This window comes from Paramisgurnus dabryanus, chromosome 17 (genome assembly GCF_030506205.2).
Source record: "Paramisgurnus dabryanus chromosome 17, PD_genome_1.1, whole genome shotgun sequence".
Classification (NCBI taxonomy): Eukaryota; Metazoa; Chordata; class Actinopteri; order Cypriniformes; family Cobitidae; genus Paramisgurnus; species Paramisgurnus dabryanus.
Window position 1 is genome coordinate 12610132 of NC_133353.1, and position 25835 is coordinate 12635966.

The following is a 25835-nucleotide window of genomic DNA, read 5'->3' on the forward strand; positions in this document are numbered from 1 at the left end:
GAACGAAGAAGCTGATGGGATCGTTTTGGTTGGCCCCGTGGATGGGAATTTTTTTTATAAAAAACGAACGGATGGAAGCGTCGATAAGAACATGGTTGTGTGTAAGCTATGCAACAAGGAATTCACATATCACCACAGCACATCAAGCCTCAAGTCAGGGGCGCAATGAACAGTTTCAATGGGGGTATGCAAGACAGAATTTTGGGCCCCTTCCTTTAGATGAATGTTTGATTTTTATACCATAATGTGTAGCTATATAAAATTACTCAGTTGAGTGCGTTTATTTAGTTTTACAGGTCGCATTTGCAACTAAAAATAAATGAATGAAGCAAAAAAAAAGATTTATTCGAAAAACGAATACCATTTTAATCTGGAAAGGCAGAAAACATTCAATTGATTTTAAATAGGTCACTAAAAGAAGAATAATGAATGGAGAGGCATTTCTGAATTTATGGAAATCTATGGAAGCTAGTTTTAGAAGCTAAATGTGTACAATTATGTTTAGCCTATAATAGGCTAGTTCATTCTTCAGAGTTCATATTGATGATCTTATATAGTCCATTTAAAATTGTCTTACGAACTGACTGTATTCGTCAGAAAAACACAAAATAACTTAAATTCTCTTTATGTTGCTGTTCTCTGTATGTATGTGTGGTATTCCGTTCTCTGCTCATGACAATAAAGCGTGGCCGGCAAAATTAAAATTAATATTACCTTGATATTTAGGAGTATGCGCTTCGCACGCGCACGCCATTTGCCTGTGACACAGAAATTGCAAAAAGCACAATCGTCTAAAGTTTTAAATATGACGTTGATTTTTAAAAGTCAAAAGCATGCCGCAATCAAATGTGCTGCTGATGGGCATGAAAATTTAATTTCTGTGCACTGAAGGCTGTTTTTTGAAAAGCGATTAAAGATAATACTGCATGTTTTGGCATTTTGTAGTATATTGCAGTAGTTTATATTTGTTACGTAATGAGATGCACGGTGTTCTTTTTAATGTTCTTTTTCTTTAATATTCACAACACTTATCAACAAAACATTGATTAAAATTAAGAGACAAATTATATTAAACGAAATTCATTTGAAGCAAATATTTGAAGCAAACAAAAGTTAATTTAAACTTAAAATGATGTCTTACAACCCCCTTTGTATCGTCATATTATGCCTTCAAACCATTGCAACGCCCAATGGCGTTTAATATTAGAGTCTTAATAATGGAATTAAATTAAAACAAAACATTAACAACATTACAACAATATTTAAACACAACAAAACTCAAACATAAATATAAAACAGACATTCTTTATTAGGATACATGTTAAAAACAATCTGATATAGCGTTTATAATAGCTGCACTTACTATTTTGGGCAAAACCTCCGTTGCAAACCTGAATAAAAATGAATCACTTTCACTTTGAAAATGATTCGCTGTCACATTAAAACCAGCTTTTAGTCATTTAAAATTTAACTCAATTATGGCTTAGACAATTCTCCTATTTCATGTTTATTTAGAAAATACTATTTTTAACTACGCCTATTAAGTTATTGTCCGTCTTTAAAATGCAATAGTTATCAGCAGTCGCTATGCTAATATTGTATTAACACAAATATTTTTTATTTTTCATGAAACATACAGTTTGGGATCAGCATGAACGCTTTTTAGTGGCATGTGAGATCTTACCTTGAAATGTCAAACTGTAGGGCTGTCGACTATTTCTGGTAACTTTGCATAGCAAACCCACCAAACTGATCCCAAACCAAAATGTTGCCTACTCACCCATATCCATACCCGCACAATCAAATTAAAAACCACCAGAACCGCCAAATATGTAATTGCATCGTCATGCTTGCACGCTGTTTTTTTAAAAGTGTCTCACTTTTACTTAACACAACGTCATTCCTATAAGTTTTATATTAATTTACTTTACATTTTACTACAGTGTTATTATTTACGTGTACAATAAAAAAAAAACAAAACGGAAAAGTGATGACGGTGGGGCCCTCTAGCGCAGTGGTTTTCAAACTGGGGGCCGGGGCCCCCAGGGGGGTCGCGAGATGGTGCCAGGGGGGCCCCAGTTTTATGACATTTTATGAAATACATTCATTTATCATGAATTCTGTGTAATTAAACCTAAAAAAATAAGACTACTAACCAAAAGCACTACTTTTTGTATAATTTAATGTTTTTTTTTATAAAATGTTGAGTTTTAGAACAGTTTTTTGTCACAAATTTTCTTTGGGGGGCCGCGAAGGAATGCACCATACACAAGGGGGGTCACACGCTGAAAAAGTTTGGGAACCACTGCTCTAGCGTACTTATGGGCCCATATGCCTGGCATACTCTGAACCCCCCCTAACGGCGCCCCTGCCTCAAGTATCATCTCAATGCAAAACATATAGCAGCTAGCATGGACATTAGCCCGACTCCGAGTACAACGACTTGGTTGAACAAAAATAAACAATATTTTGTTGCTTAAGCTTATGTATTTAGTCATTATTCATGGTATACTAAAAATCCATGTGAAAAAATTACTTCTCAATGTTCTCAGGTCAAATATTTATATGTGATTAAAATGTGATTAATTTTGATTAATTAATTACAAAGCCTCTAATTAATTAGATTCAGTTTTTTTAACTGAGTCCCAGCCCTAATTTTAATATATACTATATCTTATACAAACATAAAAAACATTTTGTTTGGTCATAAGCATGCATGCAATGTAAAACAAATTTAGAAAAATTTGGATATTTACCCTCATCAAGCTGTGGATTTATTTGATCAAAATCCTACAGAAATCATTTTAATATTTATTAAACTGTATTTGTCTTCACAATGGTATAATGTTGTTGCACACTAGCTTACACACAACACAATGAAGATTTTAAAAAATGATGTAATTTGCGTGAATACTTGTAAAGATAAACATTTTGACATTATTTTGTGTGCAGGGGGTGTGGCCTCAATGGCCCCTCAGTAAGCAATGTGCTGTGTGCATGTGACAGAGGAATGTGCAGGGTAAAAATTCAACTGAAATTGTATAAAATCTTGTTGTTTCAAACAAAATTACCGTATGCTGCTATAGGTTATTTTTAAGTTCCCATATGTTCTCATTAATTCCCATATACATATATATACATATATAGCGTCCTGTGATGTGGAAGCTAATAGTTATAGTTTTGGTTCTAGTTATTATATGGCCCTTTACACAGGAAAACATTTCTAGAGAAAGGCAGAGAGATGTTGGGAAAAGCAAGATCCTTCACCTGAGATTACGAGTTACACGAGACGATTTATGGATTTGATCTTTATACCCTGGACAAGCATAATGCAATTGCTTTAGAATTCAAACGGTGTTGAGATACATTAAGTGTCTTTGTTTTCCTCTTTTCAATAACATCAGGGAACCAGTGGAGCTTCATAAATAACAGCCTGCAGTCCCAGAACCCCAGCAGATCATCCAAAGGCAGCAACAGCAGTTTAGATCGCCTGTATTCACGAAAGATTCGCAAACAGCTGGTCCACCACAAACAGGTACACGTGTCTCGCACAAACTTCCTGTGCAAATATAGGGCAAATGCATACTAGAAACTGCCTTGAAATCTGCTTTTTAAGTCTTTACCTTAGTAGTTGTAGTGTGGATGTTAATCAATTTTGCTTTCATTGCAGCAGCTGAATTTATTGAAAGCCAAACAGAAAGCTTTGGTCGAGCAAATTGAAAAAGAGAAAATTCAGAGCAACAAAGGCTCCTCCTACAAGCTGCTGGTGGAGCAGGCCAAACTCAAACAAGCCACTTCCAAGGTGAGGCCTTCAAGAATAACTCCTCTACAAACATATATCACATGGCTGTCAAATGTTGCTAACTGTGCGGTGCTGTTTTGCTCGTAGCACTTTAAGGATCTGATCCGATTAAGGCGGACAGCCGAGTGGCCACGCTCGACCCTGGACGCTGAAGCGTCTGTGGCGAAAGAGACCCCTGAAGTGGAGCTCTTGCCCTTCACGTTATCTCACGAGCGCTGCATCTGTGTGGTCCAGAAGCTCGCTCTCTTTCTCCTCTCCATGGACTTCACCTGCCATGCAGATTTGCTACTCTTTGTCTGCAAGGTGCAGTTTTACATCACAACTTGTTGTAGACTTAATGTAGCGCAAGGTCAAAGTTCCTAAATGTTCTCAAACTTGCATGTTTAGGTATTAGCCAGGATAGCGAACGCCACTCGACCCACAATCCATCTGTGTGAGGTGGTTTCAGAGCAGCAGCTAGAGAGATTGCTGCTTTTACTTGTCGGGACGGACTTTAACCGAGGTGACATCTCTTGGGGCGGAGCCTGGGCCCAATATTCGCTCACCTGCATGCTGCAGGACATCATCTCAGGTATCTGTTTGGTCTTGAATGGTCTCTTTAAATGGTAATTTCCAAAAAATTAAGTTATGTGACCAATGTGGTGTATTTGCAGGAGAGCTGTTGTCTCCATCGTGTGTGGATGGGATGGAGGGGGCAGGGGCTGATGAAGCAGGGGCTGCCTCTTCCTCTGTGGTGGTGGATTGTGACGACTCGCTCCCACAGCCGACCCCCATTCCCCTTGTGGAGACCATTGATGAGCCACTAGGACCCGATATCATCGCAGGTACACCCGGGACGTCCTCTGTGTTCCAAAGTGCGTTGGTAACTCCGCCCGAATAGCACGTCACCTTATACGGACCTCCGCCTTTTTTTACTTATGATTGTTGTTTTCCTCTTTTTTTCTTTTCTTATGCATGTTCTTGTGTTTTAATTTTGCGTTTTAAAAATATTTTCTTGATTAGGAGTAAAGATGGTACAATGCAGTAGACATGGGGTTGGAACAGTGCAGATGATTTGACTCTTTATCTGTAAAATATTTAAATTATTATCACCATAAAGCAGCCAGCCGGTTTTTCATTCATGCAAAAAGTTTTTTATATGACGATAAAAATTATTCAGAATGGGTCACCGATCCACTGTTCGAAAGCCCCGTCTGTCTAAGAGGAGTTTTGACTTCCTGAAGAAGGCTGTCTAGTAGCTTCTCTTGGTACGCTGCTGTTGCGATATTAAAGGTCTTTTCGTTGCCCAAAGGTGCCCCACCACTGTCATCTTTGGAAAAAGATAAAGACATAGACTTTGACTTGCTACAGGACTTGATGGATGTTGATATTGATCCTTTAGATATTGATTTGGAAAAAGACCCACTCGCCGCCAAGGTTTTTAAGGTAGGAAAGCTCTTCTCTTACTCTGCATGTATATCCCAAACATATAGTTTGAATGCATGCTTTTAACTTCTCACAGATGAGTGTCTGAGATTTCTTTTGTTGTTGTTGTTTTTCTTTTTTCTCTTCTCTCGTGCAGCCAATCAGCAGCACCTGGTATGATTACTGGGGTGCCGACTATGGTTCTTACAGTTATAACCCCTACACAGGAGGTGTGGGCATACCAATGTCTAAACACCCCGTAGCCGCCACAACAGAGAAACCTGGATCTCAGAGCCTCTCAGTTTCTGTGTCTCAGGGTAAGAAACATCAGAATAAATGAATTAAACCACAAAATGTATAACGTTGGAGTGTTTAAATGCTTTAATGTGTACAACAGCTCTGGATGCTCGGTTGGAAGTTGGATTAGAGCAGCAAGCAGAGCTCATGTTGAAGATGATGGCCACGTTGGAGGCAGATGCTATACTGCAGGCATTAACAGCCACATCTCCATCAGGTATGAAGTTGGTATTAGAATATGAAGAGTTTGGTTCCAAAACGCAAATAAATCCATTATTGCTAATTTTGGTAAAAATGTGTTTTCTATACCAAGAAAGTGACAAGAAGAAAACCACTATTTTCTGTTACAAACTTTCACATAGCATCTTTAGGTTATAATAACATAAGAATTCAAATCCATCATTCGATTTTCAAGATTCATTATAAAAACTGATTTTTTTTTTTCAAAATGCTATAAATCTATTGAATCAATATATAAATGTGCATTCATCTTTGCCATGTAATATTCATTAAGTTGACTAGTGGTATACACTGATTAAAAAAACATTAATGTCATTAATCAAAACACTTACTTTGTCATATAAAGAACACTGTCATTGCTGCTGTTATCCTTGGGATGTCGTCACTGAACTTTTTGACAGCGATCAGCTGTAAAATGTTTTGGTCCTCCTCGATTTTCGTTAACTGAGTAAAATAATGAAAAGTTTTTAATAAGATCCCCTGGGGTCAATGTGTTAGGATGACAGAAGCTTGATGCTGTCGTGTGAGAACAAGCAACAGCCGGCATTTTTCCTTCACCCAAGTGTCTCTCACGTAAATTATTCGATTTTGATGGCTTACGTTTCTTCCCCGCCACAGAAAACCACCACAGGTTTATCAATGCCATCAAAAGTATTATTTTGTTTTTGTTTGTTTGTTAATCAGGAAGTAAAAAGTAGATGAGGAAAACTAGGATTCCTTGTGTAGCCTATTCAAAGCACCGTCCTTATTGTTTACAATGCGTGGAATGGTGCGCTGTGATTTGTTGAGCGAATTTATTGCATTCTGCAGAGAAGGAGGGCTGGCGTTTGTTCTGTTTGGAAAAAGGGAGAAAAGATGACAGTATAACATTGCAGATATCGGATTTAGCATAACATTAAAGGAATAGTCCATTTTCTTAAAAGAAAAATCCTCTTTTGTCATCCAAAATGTTGATGTCTTTCTTTGTTCAGTCGAGAAGAAATTATGTTTTTTGAGGAAAACATTGCAGGATTTTTCTCATTTTAATGGTCTTTAATAGACACCAACATTTAATACTTAACTCAACACTTAACAGTTTTTTCAACGGAGTTTCAAAAGACTATAAACGATCCCAAACGAGGCATAAGGCTCTTATCTAGCAAAACGATTGTCATTTTTGAAAATAAAAATAAAAAATATGCACTTTTAAACCACAACTTTTCGTCTAGGTCGGTCCAGCGCGACCTAACCTAAATGCGTAGTGACGTAGGGAGGTCACGTGTTACATAAAACGCTCATTTGCAGACCATTTTAAACAATAAACTGACACAAAGACATTAATTAGTATCATTCCACATACAACAACGTAGGAACGGTCCTCTTCACGACCAGATCTAGCGCATCACGACCAGATCTAGACGAGAAGTTGTGGTTTAAAAGTGTATATTTGTTATTTTTATTGTCAAAAATGACAATCGTTTTGCTAGATAAGACCCTTATGCCTTGTTTGGGATCGTTTATAGTCCTGTGAAACTCCGTTGAAAAAAACGTTAAGTGTTGAGTTAAGTATTAAATGTTGGTGTCTATTAAAGTCCATTAAAATGAGAAAAATCCTGCAATGTTTTCCTCAAAAAACATAATTTCTTCTCGACTGAACAAAGAAAGACATCAACATTTTGGATGACATGGTGGTGAGTAAATTATCTGGATTTTTCTTCTAAGAAAATTGACTATTCCTTTAAGAATTAACTTTTTAATACTGACCTGATACAATACTGATTTTGGTGGTAAAAAATTTTTTATGACGTTTATCGCGTTTTGGAACCAAACTCTTCATATGTTTTCTTTGAAAATATCAGGTGTTGACTTTCATTCCTGAAAAAAATCATGACCCTCTCTTTTGTTCTCTCAGTGGCTCAGTCTGCAAACGGGACAGATGATTCTCTCTTGCGTGGGGGGTTCCACAGCTCTCCCCCCAGCAGCGCTCTGATGGTACAGCCCTCCTCCATTCCCATGTTGAGCACCTGCTTCAACAAACTCTTCTCCTTACTGCAAGTTCATCATGTTCAGGTATGTGCACACTTTTGTTTCAAGTCACTTGCCTCCACAACACATTTGAAATTCTAAATAGTTGACATTTTCTGGCATGAAAAACGTATTTCTCTCACTTTTAATATCTCATTCCCCTTGTGCTCTCTCTCTCTCTCTTTCATTAGTTGGAGTCCTTGCTGCAGCTGTGGTTGACTTTGAGTTTAAGTTCTTGCTCTGGAGGATCGGATGAGAATGGCTCAGATGTCTTCCTCTTCAATGCCTGCAGAGTTCCCACAATCCCACTTAACCAAGGTTTGACAGTAACCAGCGAACAGTCGCCAAAACAAAAGCACACTTGAGCTTTGCTGTATAAACTTTGCTATAAAAATTATTTCAGACTCTTAAAATGTTTTTTTATAAAATGTTTACACAGGTTTTGGAACAATTTAGCACTGCTGATGCAAGCAGTGATTAAAGGGACACTCCACTTCTTTTGAAAATGTGCTCATTTTCCAGCTCCCCAAGAGTTAAACATTTGAATCTTACCATTTTGGAATCCATTCAGCTGATCTCCGGGTCTGGTGCTAGCACTTTTAGCATAGCTTAGCACAATCCATTGAATCTCATTAGACCATTAGCATCGCGCTAAAAAGTAACCAAAGGGTTTCAATATTTTTCCTATTTAAAACTTGACAGATCTATAAAGTCATTTTGAGAGTCTATACTCTCAAACTGGCGTAATAAGAAAGGAGTTTGCTGCTGTAACATGGCTGCAGCAGCGTAGTAATATTACGCACTGCCCGTAAATAATCCCCTTGGTTACTTTCAATAGCAGGGGAGTATTTTCGGGCAGTGCGTAATATCACTACGCCTGCTGCAGCCATGTTACATCAGCAAAGTCCTTGATTATTACGCCAGTTTGAGAGAGGATAGTTCCTAGCATATCAGCCTAGAAAATCGCAACTTTTCATTTTCTGTCGGTCTTAGTACACAATGTAACTACAGAGTCAAGTTTAAAATAGGAAAAATATAAAAAATCTGGTTATTGTTTAGAGTGATGCTAATGATCTAATCAGAATCAATGGATTGTGCTAAGCTATGCTAAAAGTGCTAGCGCCAGACCCGGAGATCAGCTGAATGGATTTCAGGGAGCTGGAAAATGAGCATATTTTCAAAAAAAAAGTGGAATGTCCCTTTAAATCATGTAAAGTTCCCTGACCAATCAGATTCTTCTTTCCTCTAAGTTTCTATGATTTGCTGTCAAAGGAGGGCATTGATTGGTCAGATTATTACAGGAGTGTATTTATAATGACTGTGATTGTTGTCCCTGTTAGCCTCCATCAGCAGCTTCCTGTCAGTGCTGGCCTGGTACCCAAACACCTCTCTGAGAACATGGTGCCTCGTTCTGCACAGTCTTACCCTCATGACGAACATGCCAGCCAGCGGTGAGTGTTTTTCTTTGTATCGTGAATTTTTAAAATCAACCAAATGTGTGGAAAATTTTGTGTGTGGGTGATGCACTGTTAGATTTTCTTTAGATATCATACTGTGTCGCCCCTCTGTAGCCTTATTATGAAAGTAAATATTTTTTTTAAGAACCTGTGCTTTCAGTGACCACCATTTGTCTGTTTTATACATAGCCTCCAGCAGTGGGATGGTTGTGCATGAGAGCACGGCCCAGCAGATGGTGTCTGACCCCACACTTGTGCACGTGCTTGTACGCTTCCTTTCTGGAGGAAACCCACATGGCACCATCCAGCACAGCTCACAGGTACCATCTCTGCACAAAGGTTTGAAAAACGACTTTTACATACACTCACACTTTTGCGCTCTTGCACTTTTTTCAGGTTGGCCCCACTGCCACACAAGCCTTGCAGGAGTTCTTAACCAGGTTGCAGGTGCACCTGTCCTCCACATGTCCACAGATGTTCAGCGAATTTCTTCTCAAGCTGTTGCACATCTTGTCCACAGAGAGGTACTTTACACAGTGTTTATTTAGTTATAAAACCTATGTGCTTCAATAATTTATGGTGATTTGAAAACCCATTTGGCCATTTTCTTCTCCTGTAGGGGACCTTTCCAGTCAGGTCAGGGTCCATTAGATGCCCAGGTGAAGCTCTTAGAATTTACTCTGGAACAAAACTTCGAGGTTGTCTCTGTAACCACCATCTTAGCCGTCATCGAGTCCATCACCTTCCTGGTTCACCACTACATCACGTGTTCAGACAAGGTGGTCTCGCGCAGTGGTTCGGACAGCTCAGTCGGCGCCCGCGCCTGTTTCGGAGGCCTGTTCGCCAACATCATCCGTCCCGGTGATGCCAAGGCTGTGTGTGGCGAGACCACTCGTGACCAGCTGATGTTTGACCTCCTAAAGCTGGTCAACGCCCTGGTGATGTTGCCCCTGTCGGGCGATCGGGAGTTCAGCGGAAGGTTGCCCCCTGCGAGCGGAGGCACAGACAGCGTCTCAGATGAAGAGAAGGTGTGCGGAAGCAAAGAGGGTGGGGCTTCTGGTGCAGCACAACATCAGGGACCTGCAGCGGGCGTGGCAGATCTGGTTTTGGCCAATCAGCAGATAATGAGTCAGATCTTGTCTGCTCTGGGACAGTGCAACAGCAGCGCCATGGCTATGATTATCGGTACACAATACTCACTTTGTTTCTTGAGCTTTTTGTGGCTAGCAATACCAAGGTTGTAGGTTTGAATGTGAATGAGAGAACGTTCTAATATCATTTATACCTTGTATTTCACGCTGAAAGTGTTTGTTAAAGCATTTATAAAATGTAAATCATTTTGGAAATTTAGTAGCATGTTAGTTACTTATGTTTTGTATTATATCATTATAGTGTTTATTGGCATTTATACATATTGGTGATTTATTAAATATTGTGTTTCAATCTTCGTCAATAAGGTGCTAGTGGGCTCCATCTAACCAAACATGAGAACTTTCACGGTGGATTGGACGCCATCTCAGTGGGCGATGGGCTCTTTACCATTCTGACAACTCTGAGTAAAAGAGCCACGTCTGTCCAGGTCATGCTACAACCCATACTTACCTACATGGCCTGCGGGTACATGGGGCGACAGGTGAGCTTCTTTGGACCTGTTTTACACACTCAGTATAACCCAGTGATGATCATGAGCTTAAAATTGGGATTTAATTGAGTTTGGCAAATTGTCATTAGAGTGGAAAAGCTATAAATGTATTGTTTGCATCTAATAAGTTGTTTTCTGATTCAACAGGGATCATTGTCCACATGCCAGCTTTCTGAGCCATTATTGTGGTTTATTCTAAGAGTGCTTGACACCAGCGAGGCATTGAAAGCCTTTCATGACATGGGTATGCAGACACTTAAAATCAAAGCCGTGGAAATGTGTTTGTGGTCTATTTTGTCTAAAATACTTTGACTCTTGTGTTTAGGTGGTGTGCAGCTCATCTGTAATAACATGGTCACCAGCACCCGAGCAATCGTAAACACCGCCCGTAGCATGGTATCCACCATCATGAAGTTCCTGGACTCCGGTCCCGGCAAGGCAGCAGATGGCAGTCTTAAATCACGAGTTCTTACTTCAGAACCAGATAATGCAGAGGGACTGCACAACTTTGCCCCTCTTGGTACAGCAGGCACACTTTATGATTAATCATCGAGTCTTAAAGGGACACTCCACTTTTTTTAAATATGCTCAGTTTCCTGCTTCACTAGAGTGAAACATTTGAATCCATTCAGCCGATCTCCGGGTATGGCGTTAGCACTTTTAGCAAAGCTTAGCATGATCTATTATATCTGATTAGACCATTAGCATCACGCTCAAAAATGACCAAAGAGTTTCGATATTTTTCCTATTTAAAACTTGACTCTTCTGTAGTTACTAATGCTGCGTTTACACCACCCGCGGTAGAGGCGCCAAGCGTGGGTGATTTACACGTTACGTCAGTGTTAAGACGCGATTATACACGCAGATTGTTATCCTGCTGCGCATTCCGTGCAAATTGAGCGTTGCCGCGGGAAACGCTCGAGTTGAGAAATCTGAACTTCGGCGGATTTCCGCACCGTGTTAACCAATGACGACCTTTAATAGTGACTTGATTACTGGAAGCGTGCGGAGTCTCCGCTGAGTCGCAGAAGCCCCTCGCATGACGCGGATTTCTGTGTGAATTTCTCGAATGACTAGAATTTCACGCGTGAATGAAGCGAGTAAACTCAAATTTTCAAGCGTCCAACTACGCACGAATAGCGCGTTTTTGCCGCCCCTACCGCGCCTGTTGTAAACGCAACATATGACAGACGGAAAATTTTAAGTTGCGATTTTCTAGGCGGATAAGGCTAGGAACTATACTCTCAGTCTGGCGTAATAATCAAGGATGGTTATTGTTTATTTTTAGCGTGATGCTAATTGTCTAATCGAATTCAATGGATTATGCTAAGCTATGCTAGAAGTGGTACCGCGAGACCCGAAGATCGGCAGAATGTAATCCAAAATGGTAAAAATCTAATGTTTTTTGAAAAAAGGAGCCTATTTTTTATTTTTTTAAAGTGGAGTGTCCCTTTAAACCCTGTTTCTTAAACATAACAAAGAGGTATTTATTTTGCGTCAGCCTGCATTTACTTTAAGCTGGTCTTTGGTTCCCTGCAGGCACCATCACTTCCAGTAGTCCCACCGCACAGCCAGCTGAAGTGCTGTTGCAGGCCACGCCCCCACATCGTCGGGCCCGTTCTGCTGCTTGGTCCTACATCTTCCTTCCTGAGGAGGCCTGGTGTGACCTCACCATACACCTGCCTGCTGCAGTTTTGCTCAAAGAGATTCACATACAGCCACACCTGGCATCTCTCGCCAGTAAGTCTACTTATAGTTTGTAAAGCTGTGGGCAGCAATTTAAATCTTAATGGCATGTTGGTATTGCCACCTAAAGTTAAAATACTTTTTTATTCTTTCCCATATCCATATATCTAATGAAACAGGAATATTTAGCCTGTCTTTAAACTTTTCCTTAATGTGAGGACCATCTTCGTGAGGTTTTTGTTTAGTGTGTGTTGTTTAAACAACTCTATTCTAGATGTGACTGCAATGTAAGGACATCTCTAAGTATACTGTATTTGTATAGTGACAATAAAGAATCTTGAAATTTTAATGGGTACTGTACCTCCAAAATGTAAACAACCGACTTATGTGTACCCTTTGTAACTAGCATGCATATTAAGTCAAATTGCAGATGTGATAATATATAAAGCTCATTAAGTCCTCATTTCTTTTATTCTTTTACGTACCTATCCCAGCATGCCCATCCTCCGTATCTGTGGAGATCAGTGCAGACGGTGTGAACATGCTTCCCCTGTCGACCCCAGTCATCACCAGCGGCCTCACTTATATCAAGTTCCAGCTGGTAAAGGCAGAAGTGGCGTCTGCAGTGTGTCTGCGGCTGCACCGGCCACGGGACGCCAGCACGCTGGGTCTCTCGCAGATTAAACTGCTGGGCCTGACTGCTTTTGGAAACACTTCTTCAGCAACTGTAAATAATCCATTCCTGCCCTCTGAAGACCAGGTTTCCAAAACCAGGTATTAGATGGTTACTCTCAAAATACTTGTATTAACATTATGCTTGATTATACATTTAACCATTTAATTGGTGCTGGATTACTATTACCAGTTGTCTTTAGTTTACATCACAGCAGTAATTATGATTGGCTACTTGATTGGCTAATCCTGTTAAATTTGAATTTAACGGCTCCTTACGGTCACATGAGTTATGATATTTATGTCTCTGTCTCGCTTTTTCTCTCTCTCAGCATTGGTTGGCTGCGGTTGTTGCACCACTGCCTCACTCACGTGTCTGATCTGGAAGCCATGATGGCCAGCGCTGCTGCTCCCACAGCAAACCTCCTGCAGACGTGTGCCGCCCTCCTCATGTCCCCATACTGCGGAATGCACTCGCCCAACATTGAAGCGGTGCTGGTGAAGATCGGCCTGCAGTCCACACGCATAGGTCTCAAACTCATCGACATCCTGCTGCGCAACTGTGCTGCATCCGGTACTGACCTGGCTAGTAAGGACTTGCCCACTATTACATCACAAATATCTCTACAAATCAAAACCTGTAAACTAGTGGATCTTAAACGTTGTCATTAAGGGCCCCTCTATTATCCACAACAATATATAATCTGGAGCTTCAATTTTGTGATTTTTTTTTAGTAGTTTTATATTTTAATGCTTGTTTAAAATCATTTAAAGCTCCCGTTCTGTCTGTGATTTTGAAGCTTTGATTGTGTTTATAGTGGGCAATATAACATGTGTTCATGTTTCACGTTTTAAAAAAATGTGGTATTTTTCACACAATTTACTTATCTGTATAGCACTGTTTTCACTGTCCTCAAAACGGGCTGATGTCTTTCTTGTTATGTGAAGTCCCTCCTTCAGAAATACGTAACAAGTTCTGATTGTGTAGTTTGTTTAGTGTACTGTGATTCGATAGCAGCTTAGCTTAGCAGAGCCGTTTGAGCCAAAGCTGGTGACTGACGTATTCCTGTGGGCGGAGTTTAGTCAACGGAACTGTTTTACTGACGTCATTAAAGCAGGAAATAGAGGGCTGTAGTCCAAACCGGCCGTTCGTTGTAGGCTTTTAAAGAGGAATTCTATTGAAGAAAATATATCGTCTGGCAGTGAACTTTGAGCTTTATCATTTTACAGGTATTATTTATGCTATTATAGCAACATTACTCACTAACTAGGGTTTAAAAAATGGTATCAGGAAGAACGTGACCTTTAAAGTCATCTTGAAGCCCTTTTGGAAGTTTGATGTGGCCCCCGACCCCTTTGTAGAGAGATTGATTTAAACATCACAGGAAGACTCAATTATTCTTGCTTTGTGCTCCTCTTTATTTGATTTTTTTGTGTGAATTTTTGTGTTTGTAATCTGATTGGTGGTCATGTTTTTCAGATCTCAACAGTCCACTGCTCTTCGGGAGGTTAAATGGCCTGTCATCAGACTCCACTATAGACATCCTCTACCAGCTGGGCACCACTCAGGACCCCGGCACCAAAGACAGGTCAGTGCATTCCTCCAAAGCTTTAGATCTTCTTATAGAGCAGATTTACAATACTGTTCCAAGATCAGTTTCATTTCATTCAAAAATGCTTCATGGATGTTACTTCTCTACATCATTCGTTCCCGAAAATCTCAGTCTAGTCTTAGTCAGCTTTTGTTGTCATATTAAACCCCCTGATTCTCGAGTACTTCACTTCCCAATCTGTGTTATACCTGTACAAGAAATTCAAAGATGCACCCCATGATTGTGAAAGGTATCCCGTTTATAAACACATGTATGGTTTAAAAGATTAACGCTGGGATTGGCCACATGAATGTGAAAATAAAGGCTAATGTCTTGGTTTTAATTAACTTGAAAAAAAAATGAATCTGAGGCTGCAATTTAGTTTTTCTTCACTATACATGACGTCAAATGGTTGCCATAAAACCCATTCTATTAACGCTTCAGCAAATTAAATAATTATGAGAAAACAAGTCTGCAAATAGATGATGAGAGTTATAAAAATACAAAGACAGCAGGTGGTGGTATTTGGTCGGAATTTCATTAAAAATGCAGCATCAGGTCTTCCTTCAGGGTTCCCACGGGTCCTAGAATTTTTGGAATATCATGGAATTTTTAAATATCTATTCCAGACATTGAAAATCTGAGATTTTTATATTATTTTTATCCTTTTTTTTGTCGCTTTAAATATTAGTTTGCATTTATCAAAATGTAACCTGCTTGTTAAGTTTTGTAAGGAATGGCGTTTTCAGGTCCAAGCCTTCACTGATTTCCAATGGGACAATTTAAACAGCCGCTTATTGCCATTTTTATTAATTTCACGCATTTAAGCAACATTTTTTATTAACTCACAGTGTACACAACATTATCAGGCTCAGGGGATCTCAGACACAAAAATTCAGCTTTTTTTCCTGTTTTGTGACGTAGGCAGTGGTGCAAAGTACTCAAGTATTTTACTTTATTAAAGTAAATTTTTTAAGTATCAGGGTGTTTTTCTTTTACTTTAATACATTTTAAAGCATAATATCAAACTTTTTATTCCACTACATTTTTACATAAAAAATCTATAACTTGAGTTTTTTACTCAAGTAAATATAAAATTATACATAAGTTAGTACTAGATTTTAAATGTATTTAGACTTTAATGTATTTAACTTGATAGTCGAGTAAAAAGTATAAAGTTATGCATCAGAACGTAGTGAAGTAAAAGACACTGATAAAGTACACATACTTGAAAAAACATTTCCTTGAGTAAAGTAAAATGAGTACTTTACACCTCCGGTAGGTAGCTAGTTTTATTACAATAATTCCGTCTGTTAATCTACACTATCCAACCACAGCACTGCCATTTAGTGCAGAGAAAAAAAGTAAAAAAAAAAAGTAAATGACAGCACAATTGAGTTTCAATTTAAACATGCCACCATCATGGCCATAAATGTTTGCATTTCAGCAGCTCATTTGCATTTTAAAGGACACACCCAAAAACGGCACATTTTTGCACGCGCCTACAAAGTGGCAATTTTTAACATGCTATAATAAATTATTTGTGGGGTATTTTGAGCTAAAACGTCACATGCGCACTCTGGGGACACCAAAGATCTATTTTACATCTTTAAAAAAATCCTATTATGACCCCTTTAAACTCTGTTTTGTGTATGCATTGTAGAATCCAGGCTCTGCTGCAATGGGTGTATGATTCTTCTCGTGTGGCGGCCCTGAAGCAAAGTTCTCCATTGGGATACACGGGTCCGAGCGCTCCACCCTCACGAGAATACGGGCTGCTTATGCCATCCCCATCACATCTGCACTGTGTGGCCTCCATCTTATGGCACAGTTACGAGCTGCCGGTGGACTATGACCTGCCCGGACTGCTCAACAGAGAGCTGTTCGAGTGAGATTACATTCTTGCTTTGTAGTCCTGCAGTACCAAATGTTCCTCTTTTAGTAAGAGTTTTGGATAAGTGCGTGTTTATGCCTGAGGTTTGTTTTAGTGTTCTCTGTTAAGAGAAGGTGAGAGAACATATTTTGCTCTTTGCCCAGATCTTTGAAATTGTATTCTTTTGAGGTATGAATGCCTTGTTTATGAAACAACATCAATTGCCCTCATAAAGCCTAAAGGAATAGTTTATTATAGTTAAGAAAATTTAATTCCTATTGCTGTTTTTAAGTCTGTACGATCCTTATTCTTTGAAACATAAAATAGGACATTTTGGAGACTTGTGTGTCTCACAGGAGGAGAAAAAGGTTTCTGCAAAAGCAGAAAAGTTGTATGGTTGTCTTTAATGATGCTTTCAGTGGTTCTTTTGCTACTTTTTTGAGTTATTTGAGTACACTGATCGGTTTCTTCTTTTCTTATACAGGTTGTTGTACAATTGGTCCATGTCTTTGCCCTCCAACGTGGTTTTAAAGAAGGCTGTGGACAGTTTGCTGTGTTCCATGTGCCACATCCACCCCAGTTACTTTTCTCTGCTCATGTCCTGGATGGGAATTGTGGCAACACCTGCAGCCCAGACAAGCGCGCAGCGGCGCATGGCCATGACTGACGACGGCAAGAAGCAGCACGATTTAAACAGCGCCGCCTCTCTCACAGACGACTCCAAAAATGCCCGGACTCCCATTACCGTGCCCATCACCCTCTCAGAGTGCCAGCTAGTGACCTTGGCAGTGGCGTCCCAGTCGCCCAGTGCCATTCAGCAGCTGTTAGACTCCGGTCTGCCTTCTCTGCTCGTTCGAAGCTTAGCCGACCTATGCTGCAACCTGCTGGTCAATGCCGACCTTCCCTTGCCTTCTGGGTTCTCAGCCCAAGCCGAGAGACGCCCACATGTGCACAACCAACCATCATCATCATCATCATCTTTAAACAGACCACCTCTGTCTCCTGAGCTGGCGGCACCCGTGTTGCGATTCCTAACGGAAGTAGGAAACAGTCACACCATGAAGGACTGGCTCGGTGGGCCGGAGGTGAACCCGCTCTGGACAGCACTGTTGTTTCTCCTCTGCCATTCCAGTTCCAGCGGGGCTTCTAACACCACTGCACACACCAACAGCATACATGCTGGGCATGGGGCATCAGCAAGCACCTCACACAGCAGTGTCCCATCTCATGCCTCCGGGACATCGTACTCGTTGGCTTCAACGAGTCGCAGCAGTGGACTGACCACCCAGCAAAGGACCGCCATCGAGAACGCCACCGTGGCTTTCTTTCTACAGTGCATCTCCTGCCATCCCAACAACCAGAGGCTTATGGCACAGGTGTTTATTTATTATTATTACATAATTAGTCAATATTAAAGATATCAAGGTTATATTTCCACATAATGTTCTTTACATTATGTAGGATTCTTTTTTGAAGAAAATAAATAAATGACTTAAGCTGGTACAGACCAGGGTCACAAAAATGCAAATATTGGCCTATGGTCATCTATTTATTTTAACAATAACATAAATGGTAATTAAATAATAAATGAAATCAATAAATTGATATTAATATTAAGAAAATATATAATGAAGTAATTAAGTTCACATTGGACTAGGGATGCATATCAATTAATCGCGATTAATCTATAGCAGAATAAAAGTTTTTGTTTACATCATATATGTGTGTGTACTGTGTATAATAACTTTGTATAGTTAAATGAACACACATGCATGTATATATTTAAGCAATGTTTACATGTGTATATACATTTGTATATTTATGTATAATTTATATTATATATAAATATAAATACTTAATATATAAATATATTTTTTTCTTAAAATTATACATGCATGTGTGCATATTTATATATACATAATTATTATACACAGTTCACACACATATATGATGTAAACAAAAACTTTTATTCTGCTATAGATTAATCGTGATTAATTGATATGCATCCCTACATTGGACTGAATCTGATTTTTTTTCTCATTTTTCGGAAAGGTTCTTTGTGAGCTGTTTCAGTCCGCCCCTCAGCGAGGGAACGTTCCGGTCTCAGGGAATATCTCTGGATTTATACGTCGTCTCTTCCTACAACTCATGCTCGAGGACGAGAAAGTGACCGTCTTCCTCCAGTCTCCCTGCCCGGTACGGACACATGCTTTAAAAATCCTCCATTAAGTTTATATAGAAGTTATTTTGCTTGGTTAGTCTGTTAAATCATTTATGACGGTTGCTGTAAAGCCCAGAAAAGCCTCTTACTTACAGGGAAAATGACCCTGACCTTTACATCATGTCGAAGGGATTAAATCCTCCACTGCTTCAGAGCAGATTCATACTGCTATTGCTCTATAATGCCACTTGGGGGCAGATTTAACCTTATATTTATCACCCTGGAACAAACGCACCCATACAGCTATTTGAAATGAAACAGATAATGTCCCATCAGTTTGATTCTCCTCTAAATTTGAGCTCTATTTAAATGTTAATGTTGTTTAAGGTAATGTTTGAATGTTTTTCTTCCCGTTTGGAAAACACAATCATTACTTATGTGATTCTGTTTGCAGAAAGCACGTTTCCCTCTTTAAAATAGTCTAAATATACCCATAGGACATACCCACCTTATTCCTTACATGACACGTGGAGTTATGGCTCTCCTCAGCCTGCCAAACCGGAACAAGGCCAAATCGTAAAGACGTAAGCCGTCTTTTTTTAGCACTGCGAGTCATTCAGCGGGTCATTTTTTCACTAAATTATAGAGGGACAGTGTGTTTCAACTCCGATTAATCATTGGGCTTTTACGGAGAGACCGGACAGAGGAGCTCTTAAAATTTAATGTTTACAATTAGATCCAGTTCGAGCTCCACGGGCTCAGATGTGTCCTCTCAAAGACACAGCCTTCATTTTCTCAGCTCAGCTCCACCTTCAAGTAGATGAGATGTCTGGTGTCTGGACCGCCCATTTCAACAACATGGGGTGGGATTCTTCAGGGATGGAAAATGTTTTTAACACATTGGGATATATTGATTCGCCTTTTTTTTTTTTTAAACAGCAACAGGACTTTAAAATGCCACTGCATGTAAATTATAATTTTCCAGCTTCCCTAGAGTTAAACATTTGTTTTTTATTGTTTTGGAATCCAATCAGCCGATCTCCGGGTCTGGCAGTACTACTTTTAGCATAGCTTAGCATAATCCATTGAATCCAATTAGACCATTAGCATCGCACAAAAAAATGACCAAGAGTTTCAATATTTTTTCTATTTAAAACTTGACTCTTCTGTAGTTACATCATGTACTTAGACAGACGGAAAATTAAAAGTTGCAATTTTCTAGGCGGATATGGCTAGGAACTATACTCTAAAACTGGCGTAATAATCAAGGACTTTGCTGCTGTAACATGGCTGCAGGAGGCAAAATGATATTACGCACTTCCCGAAAATAGTCCCCAGCTGTTGAAAGTTTTTAAGGGAACTATTTTCAGGGGACTGCGTAATATCATTACTAATCAGATTTAATGGATTATGCTAAGCTATGCTAAAAGTGGTACCGCCATCTGATCAGCTGATTGGATTCCAAAACTGTAAAAATCAAATGTTTAACTCTATGGGAGCTGGAAAATTTGCTCATTTTCAAAAAAAGTGGAGTGTCCCTTTAACAAAAGTGGACAGGAAATAATGCATGCACACAGTGACATGACTCAACTTTTTTTTCTGCTTTTCTCTATTTACTGCAGCTGTATAAAGGGCGGATTAACGCCACCAGTCACGTGATCCAGCACCCCATGTATGGATCGGGTCACAAGTTCCGCAAACTGCACCTGCCCATCTCCACAACGCTGTCGGAAGTACTGGATCGCGTCTCGGGTATGAAGGCATTTAGACTACATAAGTACTTGTGTTTACACAAAGCTAATAATAAATTCCACAGTATTTTGTTAAAAAATAAGAATTGTCAGTTTTGATTTCATGGGGACTTTAACAGTTATCTTATAATAATAATTTACAATTTGAGCCTTTTAGGTACAGTTTTGCCCGTTTTACTTTATTTTACTTCAAGCCACGTAAATAAAATAACTTTGTTACTTTTATTGTTGACACAGAAATGGTGCTAGGGAGGAAAAGTTACGGATTACAGCTCTAAAGTATTAAAGGAAATCGATATTTATTCTCATAAATTCTCTCACCTCTTCCTCCATCTTGGATTTATTTCATTTTACAGAGCTGAGCGCAATTCATTCCAGATTTGCTCTCTCTCCAGAGGATACATTTATTTCTGCAGAATTTGTCTTAAACGATTGGTGGCAGCGTCATTAAGTTTCCTACTTTATGTGACAGCCTTTAAGTCAGGAGTGGGCTTAAAATGCTGCCTACGTAAACAATTCACTACATTTTACAACAGAGCCCCAGTCTACAGGAATCAGACGTACCCACTCTCTATGGAAAAATCTTCTCGCTATTCACTATTTAGCCTGAAAACGCTTTTACACGCACACATGGGGGTCTTTAAGATTCATCAAATGTAGCTTTTGCAGCAGCCTCTTAAGGTCTGGTGCACAAAGCATATAAGGCTTAAACAGCTGTGTGGTATAGCCTGCGTGTGTGCATGTATGCATGATGAATGGCTTGTCTCTTGAGACCTTGAATGTGGCAGATATAGTCTTCAGTCGATGTAGACATGCAGTGAATGTGTAAGGTGTCCGACACAGTGCCGTTCTCATGCTAACGTCGCACTTCCACTGATGGACGACCCACGGAGGACACGCACCACTTCTTAGTGTTATGAAGTGTGTAGCTTATTATATTTTTAACATCAATAATTCAGATGATCAGATAAGCTGACATGCACATCGATGGATATCTGTCTCTGAGGAGCAATGCATTTTTTATGCCCACAGACCAGCACAAACGCACTATAAAGTTGCATTTTAAAAATCCTGAAATTTAACTCTTCAGATACACCAAGCATCACAGCCAAACTGATCAATGAACAGAAGGAGGATAAAGAGAAGAAAAACCATGAGGAAAAGGAAAAGATGAAGGCTGATAATGGTTTCCAGGATAACTACAGTGTTGTTGTTGCCTCAGGTACTGTTTAACTACTCCTGCTCACCGTAATTGCCCCGCCCCACGCATATATTACTGTTTCACTTAATTGTTTACATATTGTTTTGATTTATTTGCTTTAAATGAGGATCCTGAATGTCGTTCATGTCTGGAGGTGGACTTATCTTACATTGGCCTATACGCAGCCACCCAAAACACCTTAGCAACCCCATAGCAACATACCAAAGAACACTCGCAACACCTCAATAGCAACTGCTTTTAATTATTACTAACTAAATACTTTTTGTCTCAGGTCTCAAGTCTCAGTCAAAAAGGGCCTTGTCCACTCCTCCGCGTCCGCCGTCTCGACGAGGGCGTGTCCTCAGCGACAAGCTGGCAGCTTCCTCGGGAGTCGATCCATCTGCCAAAACCATCAGCGTGCCTGTCTTCCACCTCTGTCACAAACTACTGCCGGGTACAAACACAGTCTAGCTCTATCACTCTGTTGCATTCTGTCCACTCCTCTCGGTCAATCTGTACCCTCTATGTTCTCATCTCTCATCCCACCCACCTCCAATACAGATTTGGATGCACGCAGAGGTCACATCAATGTCTGTCCCCGTCCGGCTGCCAGTTCACCTTACTGCATTTATTTAGAGATGCACAGTCTAATGAATATCAATGACTAATTTCTCTCTTGTGTTCTTTTTGTCTGTCAGTATTTCTGTCTGTTTTTCTTTACTTTCTTCCTTTTATCTTTGTTTTTCTACATGTCTTTTCTTTCTTGCTTTCTTTCTTTCTTTCTTTTTTCTCTTATCAATATCTGCCTGCCTTCTTCCTTTCCTTTCTTCTTTTATCCGTGTCTTTCTTTATTTCTTTTATCTGTAGCTTTCTTTTTTTCTTTCATTTGTGTCTTTCTTTTTTCCTTCTTTATTCTTTCTTTCCTTCTTTTCTTTCTTTCTCTTATCAATATCTGCCTGCCTTCTTCCTTTCCTTTCTTCTTTTATCCGTGTCTTTCTTTATTTCTTTTATCTGTAGCTTTCTTTTTTTCTTTCATTTGTGTCTTTCTTTTTTCCTTCTTTATTCTTTCTTTCCTTCTTTTCTTTCTTTCTCTTATCAATGTCTGCCTGCCTTCTTCCTTTCCTTTCTTCTTTTATCCGTGTCTTTCTTTATTTCTTTTTTCTGTATCTTTCTTTTTTCTTTCATTTGTGTCTTTCTTTTTCCTTCTTTATTCTTTCTTTCCTTCTTTCTTTCTTTCTTTCTTTCTTTCTTTCTTTCTTTCTTTCCCTTATCAATGTCTGCCTGCCTTTTTCCTTTCCTTTCTTCTTTTATCCATGTCTTTTTTTATTTCTTTTATCTGTAGCTTTCTTTTTTCTTTCATTTGTGTCTTTCTTTTTTCCTTCTTTCTTTTTTCTTTCCTTCTTTCTTTCTTTCCTTTTTTCTTTTTTCCTTGTTTCCTTTTTTCTTTCTTTCTTTTTTGTTTTTGTTTTTCTTTCATTCTTTCTTTGTTCATTTTATTAATTGAGTTTTTTTCTTTCTTTCTTTCTTTCTTTCTTTCTTTCTTTCTTTTATCTGTGTTTTTCTTTCTTTCTTTTTCATTTGTGTCTTTCTTTCCTTCTTTCTTTTTTATGTTTTTCTTTCTTTCTTTATTCATTTTATAATTTTTCTTTCTTTCTTTTTTGTGTTTTTCTTTTTTCTGTGTCCTTTCTTTTATTTCTTTTATCTGTGTTTTTCTTTCTTTCTTTCTTTTTCATTTGTGTCTTTCTTTCTTTCCTTCTTTCTTTTTTATTTTTTTCCTCCTTTCTTTATTCATTTTATAAATTGGGTTTTTTTCTTTCTTTCTTTTTTTCTTTCTTGTGTTTTTCTTTTATCTGTGTCTTTTCTTTTATTTATTTTATCTGTGTTTTTCTTTCCTTCTTTCTTTTTCATTTGTGTCTTTCTTTCCGTCTTTCCTTCTTTCTTTCTCTTTATTCATTTTAATAATTGGGATTGGAGCTTTCTTTCTTTCTTTCTTTCATTCTTGTGTTTTTCTTTTATCTGTGTCTTTCTTTCTTTCTTTTTTGTTTCTTTCTTTCTTCATTTTTTGTCTTTTTTTCATCTGTGTCTTTCTTACTTTTTCTTTCTTGTGTTTTTCTTTTATCTATATCTTTTATCTTTATTTTTTTTCATCTGTGTCTTTCTTTCATTCTTTCTTCTTTTCTTCTTTCTTTCTTTCTTTCATTCTATCTTTTCTTCTTTCTTTCTTTTCTTAGTTTCTTTCTTTCTTTCTTTTTTCTTTCTTTTCTTTTTTCTTTTATCTGTGTCTTTCTTTCTTTCTTCTTCTTTCTTTCTTTCTTTCTTTCTTTCTTTCTTTCTTTCTTTCATTCTATCTTTTCTTCTTTCTTTCTTTTCTTAGTTTCTTTCTTTCTTTCTTTTTTCTTTCTTTTCTTTTTTCTTTTATCTGTGTCTTTCTTTCTTTCTTTCTTTCTTGTGTTTTTCTTTTATCTATATCTTTCTTTATTTTTTAAATCTGTGTCTTTCTTTCATTCTTTCTTTCTTCTTTTCTTCTTTCTTTCTTTCTTTTTTTTCTTTTATCAGTGTCTGCCTTCCTTCCTTCCTTCTTTCCTTCCCTTCATCCCTTTCTTCATCCATCCATCCATCCTTCTTTTTTATCTGTGTCTTCCTTCCTTCCTTCCTTCCTTACTTCCTTCCTTCCTTACTTCCTTCCTTCCTTACTTCCTTCCTTCCTTCCTTCCTTGTTTCTTTCTATTCATCTCTTTGTATTTCATTTGTACTTTCTTTTCTTTCCTATCACTCCACATTTGTTTTTCTTTTCTCAAAATTAAATCCACTTTTTTTTAAATGTGTTCAAATATGCGTGTAAATGATGACTAATGTGCAGTCAGACGTTCCAGCACAACTCCTGATCTCTGACCACACTTGAAATTGTTTCCTTTCAGGTCAGCCATTGCCACCAGAGATGACCTTGGCCCAGCTGCTGACGCTACTCTACGAGCGTAAACTTCCTCAGGGATACCGCTCAATTGACCTTACAGTTAAATTGGGGTCAAAGGTCATTTCAGACCCTGGCCTCTCCAAGACAGATTCCTTCAAAAGACTGCGTACAGAAAAAGGTATCTAGCACTATCATACATAGAATTTGGGTTTCACGAAACAATAAACTTTATTTCTTATTATTTTCCAAACTTAAAGGAGCATTTTACCCCGTAGAAACATTAATCTTTATTGAAAGTGTGTCATTTTTGTAGTTGAAATGTAACATACATTTAGAATTTGGTGCCTATTTCACAGAGAAAAGGGGTGTTTGTAGTCTCACCCCCTCAACAAAGATATTGACAAATGATGACTCAACAAATGATTTTTACATCATTGAAAGAAGGAAGTGCAACACTGAAATCTGTATTTCTCCTGTCTCAGCGGCAACTGAGGAGATGATGCACGACCATTAAAAAACATGACTGGGGTTCTAACTATACAAAGCAAATGTTGTATGTAAAAATGTATAATGTAAATGTATAATGCAAATGGTTGAAGTGTCCCTTTAAGGTTGTCCTTTTATATTAGGGATGTCCAAACCCGATCCTGGAGGGCCACTGACCTGCAGAATTTAGCTCCAACCTACCTCAACACACCTGTCAGATGTTTCTAGAATGCCTATTAGTATGCTTTCTTATCTAATTCAGATGTGTTTAATTGGGGTAGGAGCTAAACTCTGGCCCTCCAGGAGCAGGATTAGACATCCCTGTAAATAAACAAATGCCTACAAATCAATTTCCAGCTGAAATAAGTTTTTTTAGAATGGGGATTTAGTAATGGTGCAGTGTGTGTGCTATTTGAGAGACACAGCTGTAGACCTTTAATACGTTCCTACTCAAAACTCTTCAGCAGTTTTTAGCTCTCCTCCCCCACATCTGTCAGCCCAGGGAAGAATAACCTGATTGGCCGTGCGTTTCTGTGCTTGCGTGTGCCCACACACATTTCCCTCTGAGTGTCCTGCATCGTCAGATGTCAAATGACTTGGCTTTGCTCTGTCAGTGATGTGTTCATGTTTTCTGTAGGGAACGTGGATTAAAA

General features: G+C 38.7%; 1 protein-coding gene across 11 annotated transcripts in view; it reads left to right on the forward strand.

Moving 5' to 3' along the window:
* birc6 (baculoviral IAP repeat containing 6) overlaps positions 1-25835 on the forward strand; it is a 114768-nt gene that overhangs the window by 33568 nt on the left and 55365 nt on the right. For 6 of the 11 annotated variants that reach the window (XM_065297468.1, XM_065297470.1, XM_065297473.1 and 3 more), the window contains exons 33-60: positions 3405-3535; positions 3671-3802; positions 3890-4105; positions 4190-4373; positions 4456-4656; positions 5094-5227; positions 5364-5523; positions 5604-5720; positions 7635-7792; positions 7939-8065; positions 9088-9198; positions 9394-9524; positions 9601-9728; positions 9824-10389; positions 10662-10837; positions 10994-11090; positions 11172-11366; positions 12386-12586; positions 13027-13306; positions 13537-13793; positions 14685-14793; positions 16460-16684; positions 17154-18045; positions 18722-18865; positions 20453-20582; positions 21672-21803; positions 22075-22236; positions 24701-24874. In XM_065297468.1, coding sequence (XP_065153540.1) covers positions 3405-3535; positions 3671-3802; positions 3890-4105; positions 4190-4373; positions 4456-4656; positions 5094-5227; positions 5364-5523; positions 5604-5720; positions 7635-7792; positions 7939-8065; positions 9088-9198; positions 9394-9524; positions 9601-9728; positions 9824-10389; positions 10662-10837; positions 10994-11090; positions 11172-11366; positions 12386-12586; positions 13027-13306; positions 13537-13793; positions 14685-14793; positions 16460-16684; positions 17154-18045; positions 18722-18865; positions 20453-20582; positions 21672-21803; positions 22075-22236; positions 24701-24874 — 5670 coding nt within the window. The remainder of the gene's footprint in view (positions 1-3404; positions 3536-3670; positions 3803-3889; positions 4106-4189; positions 4374-4455; positions 4657-5093; positions 5228-5363; positions 5524-5603; positions 5721-7634; positions 7793-7938; positions 8066-9087; positions 9199-9393; positions 9525-9600; positions 9729-9823; positions 10390-10661; positions 10838-10993; positions 11091-11171; positions 11367-12385; positions 12587-13026; positions 13307-13536; positions 13794-14684; positions 14794-16459; positions 16685-17153; positions 18046-18721; positions 18866-20452; positions 20583-21671; positions 21804-22074; positions 22237-24700; positions 24875-25835) is intronic. The other 5 variants (XM_065297475.1, XM_065297476.1, XM_065297477.1 and 2 more) reach the window with 2 other exon arrangements.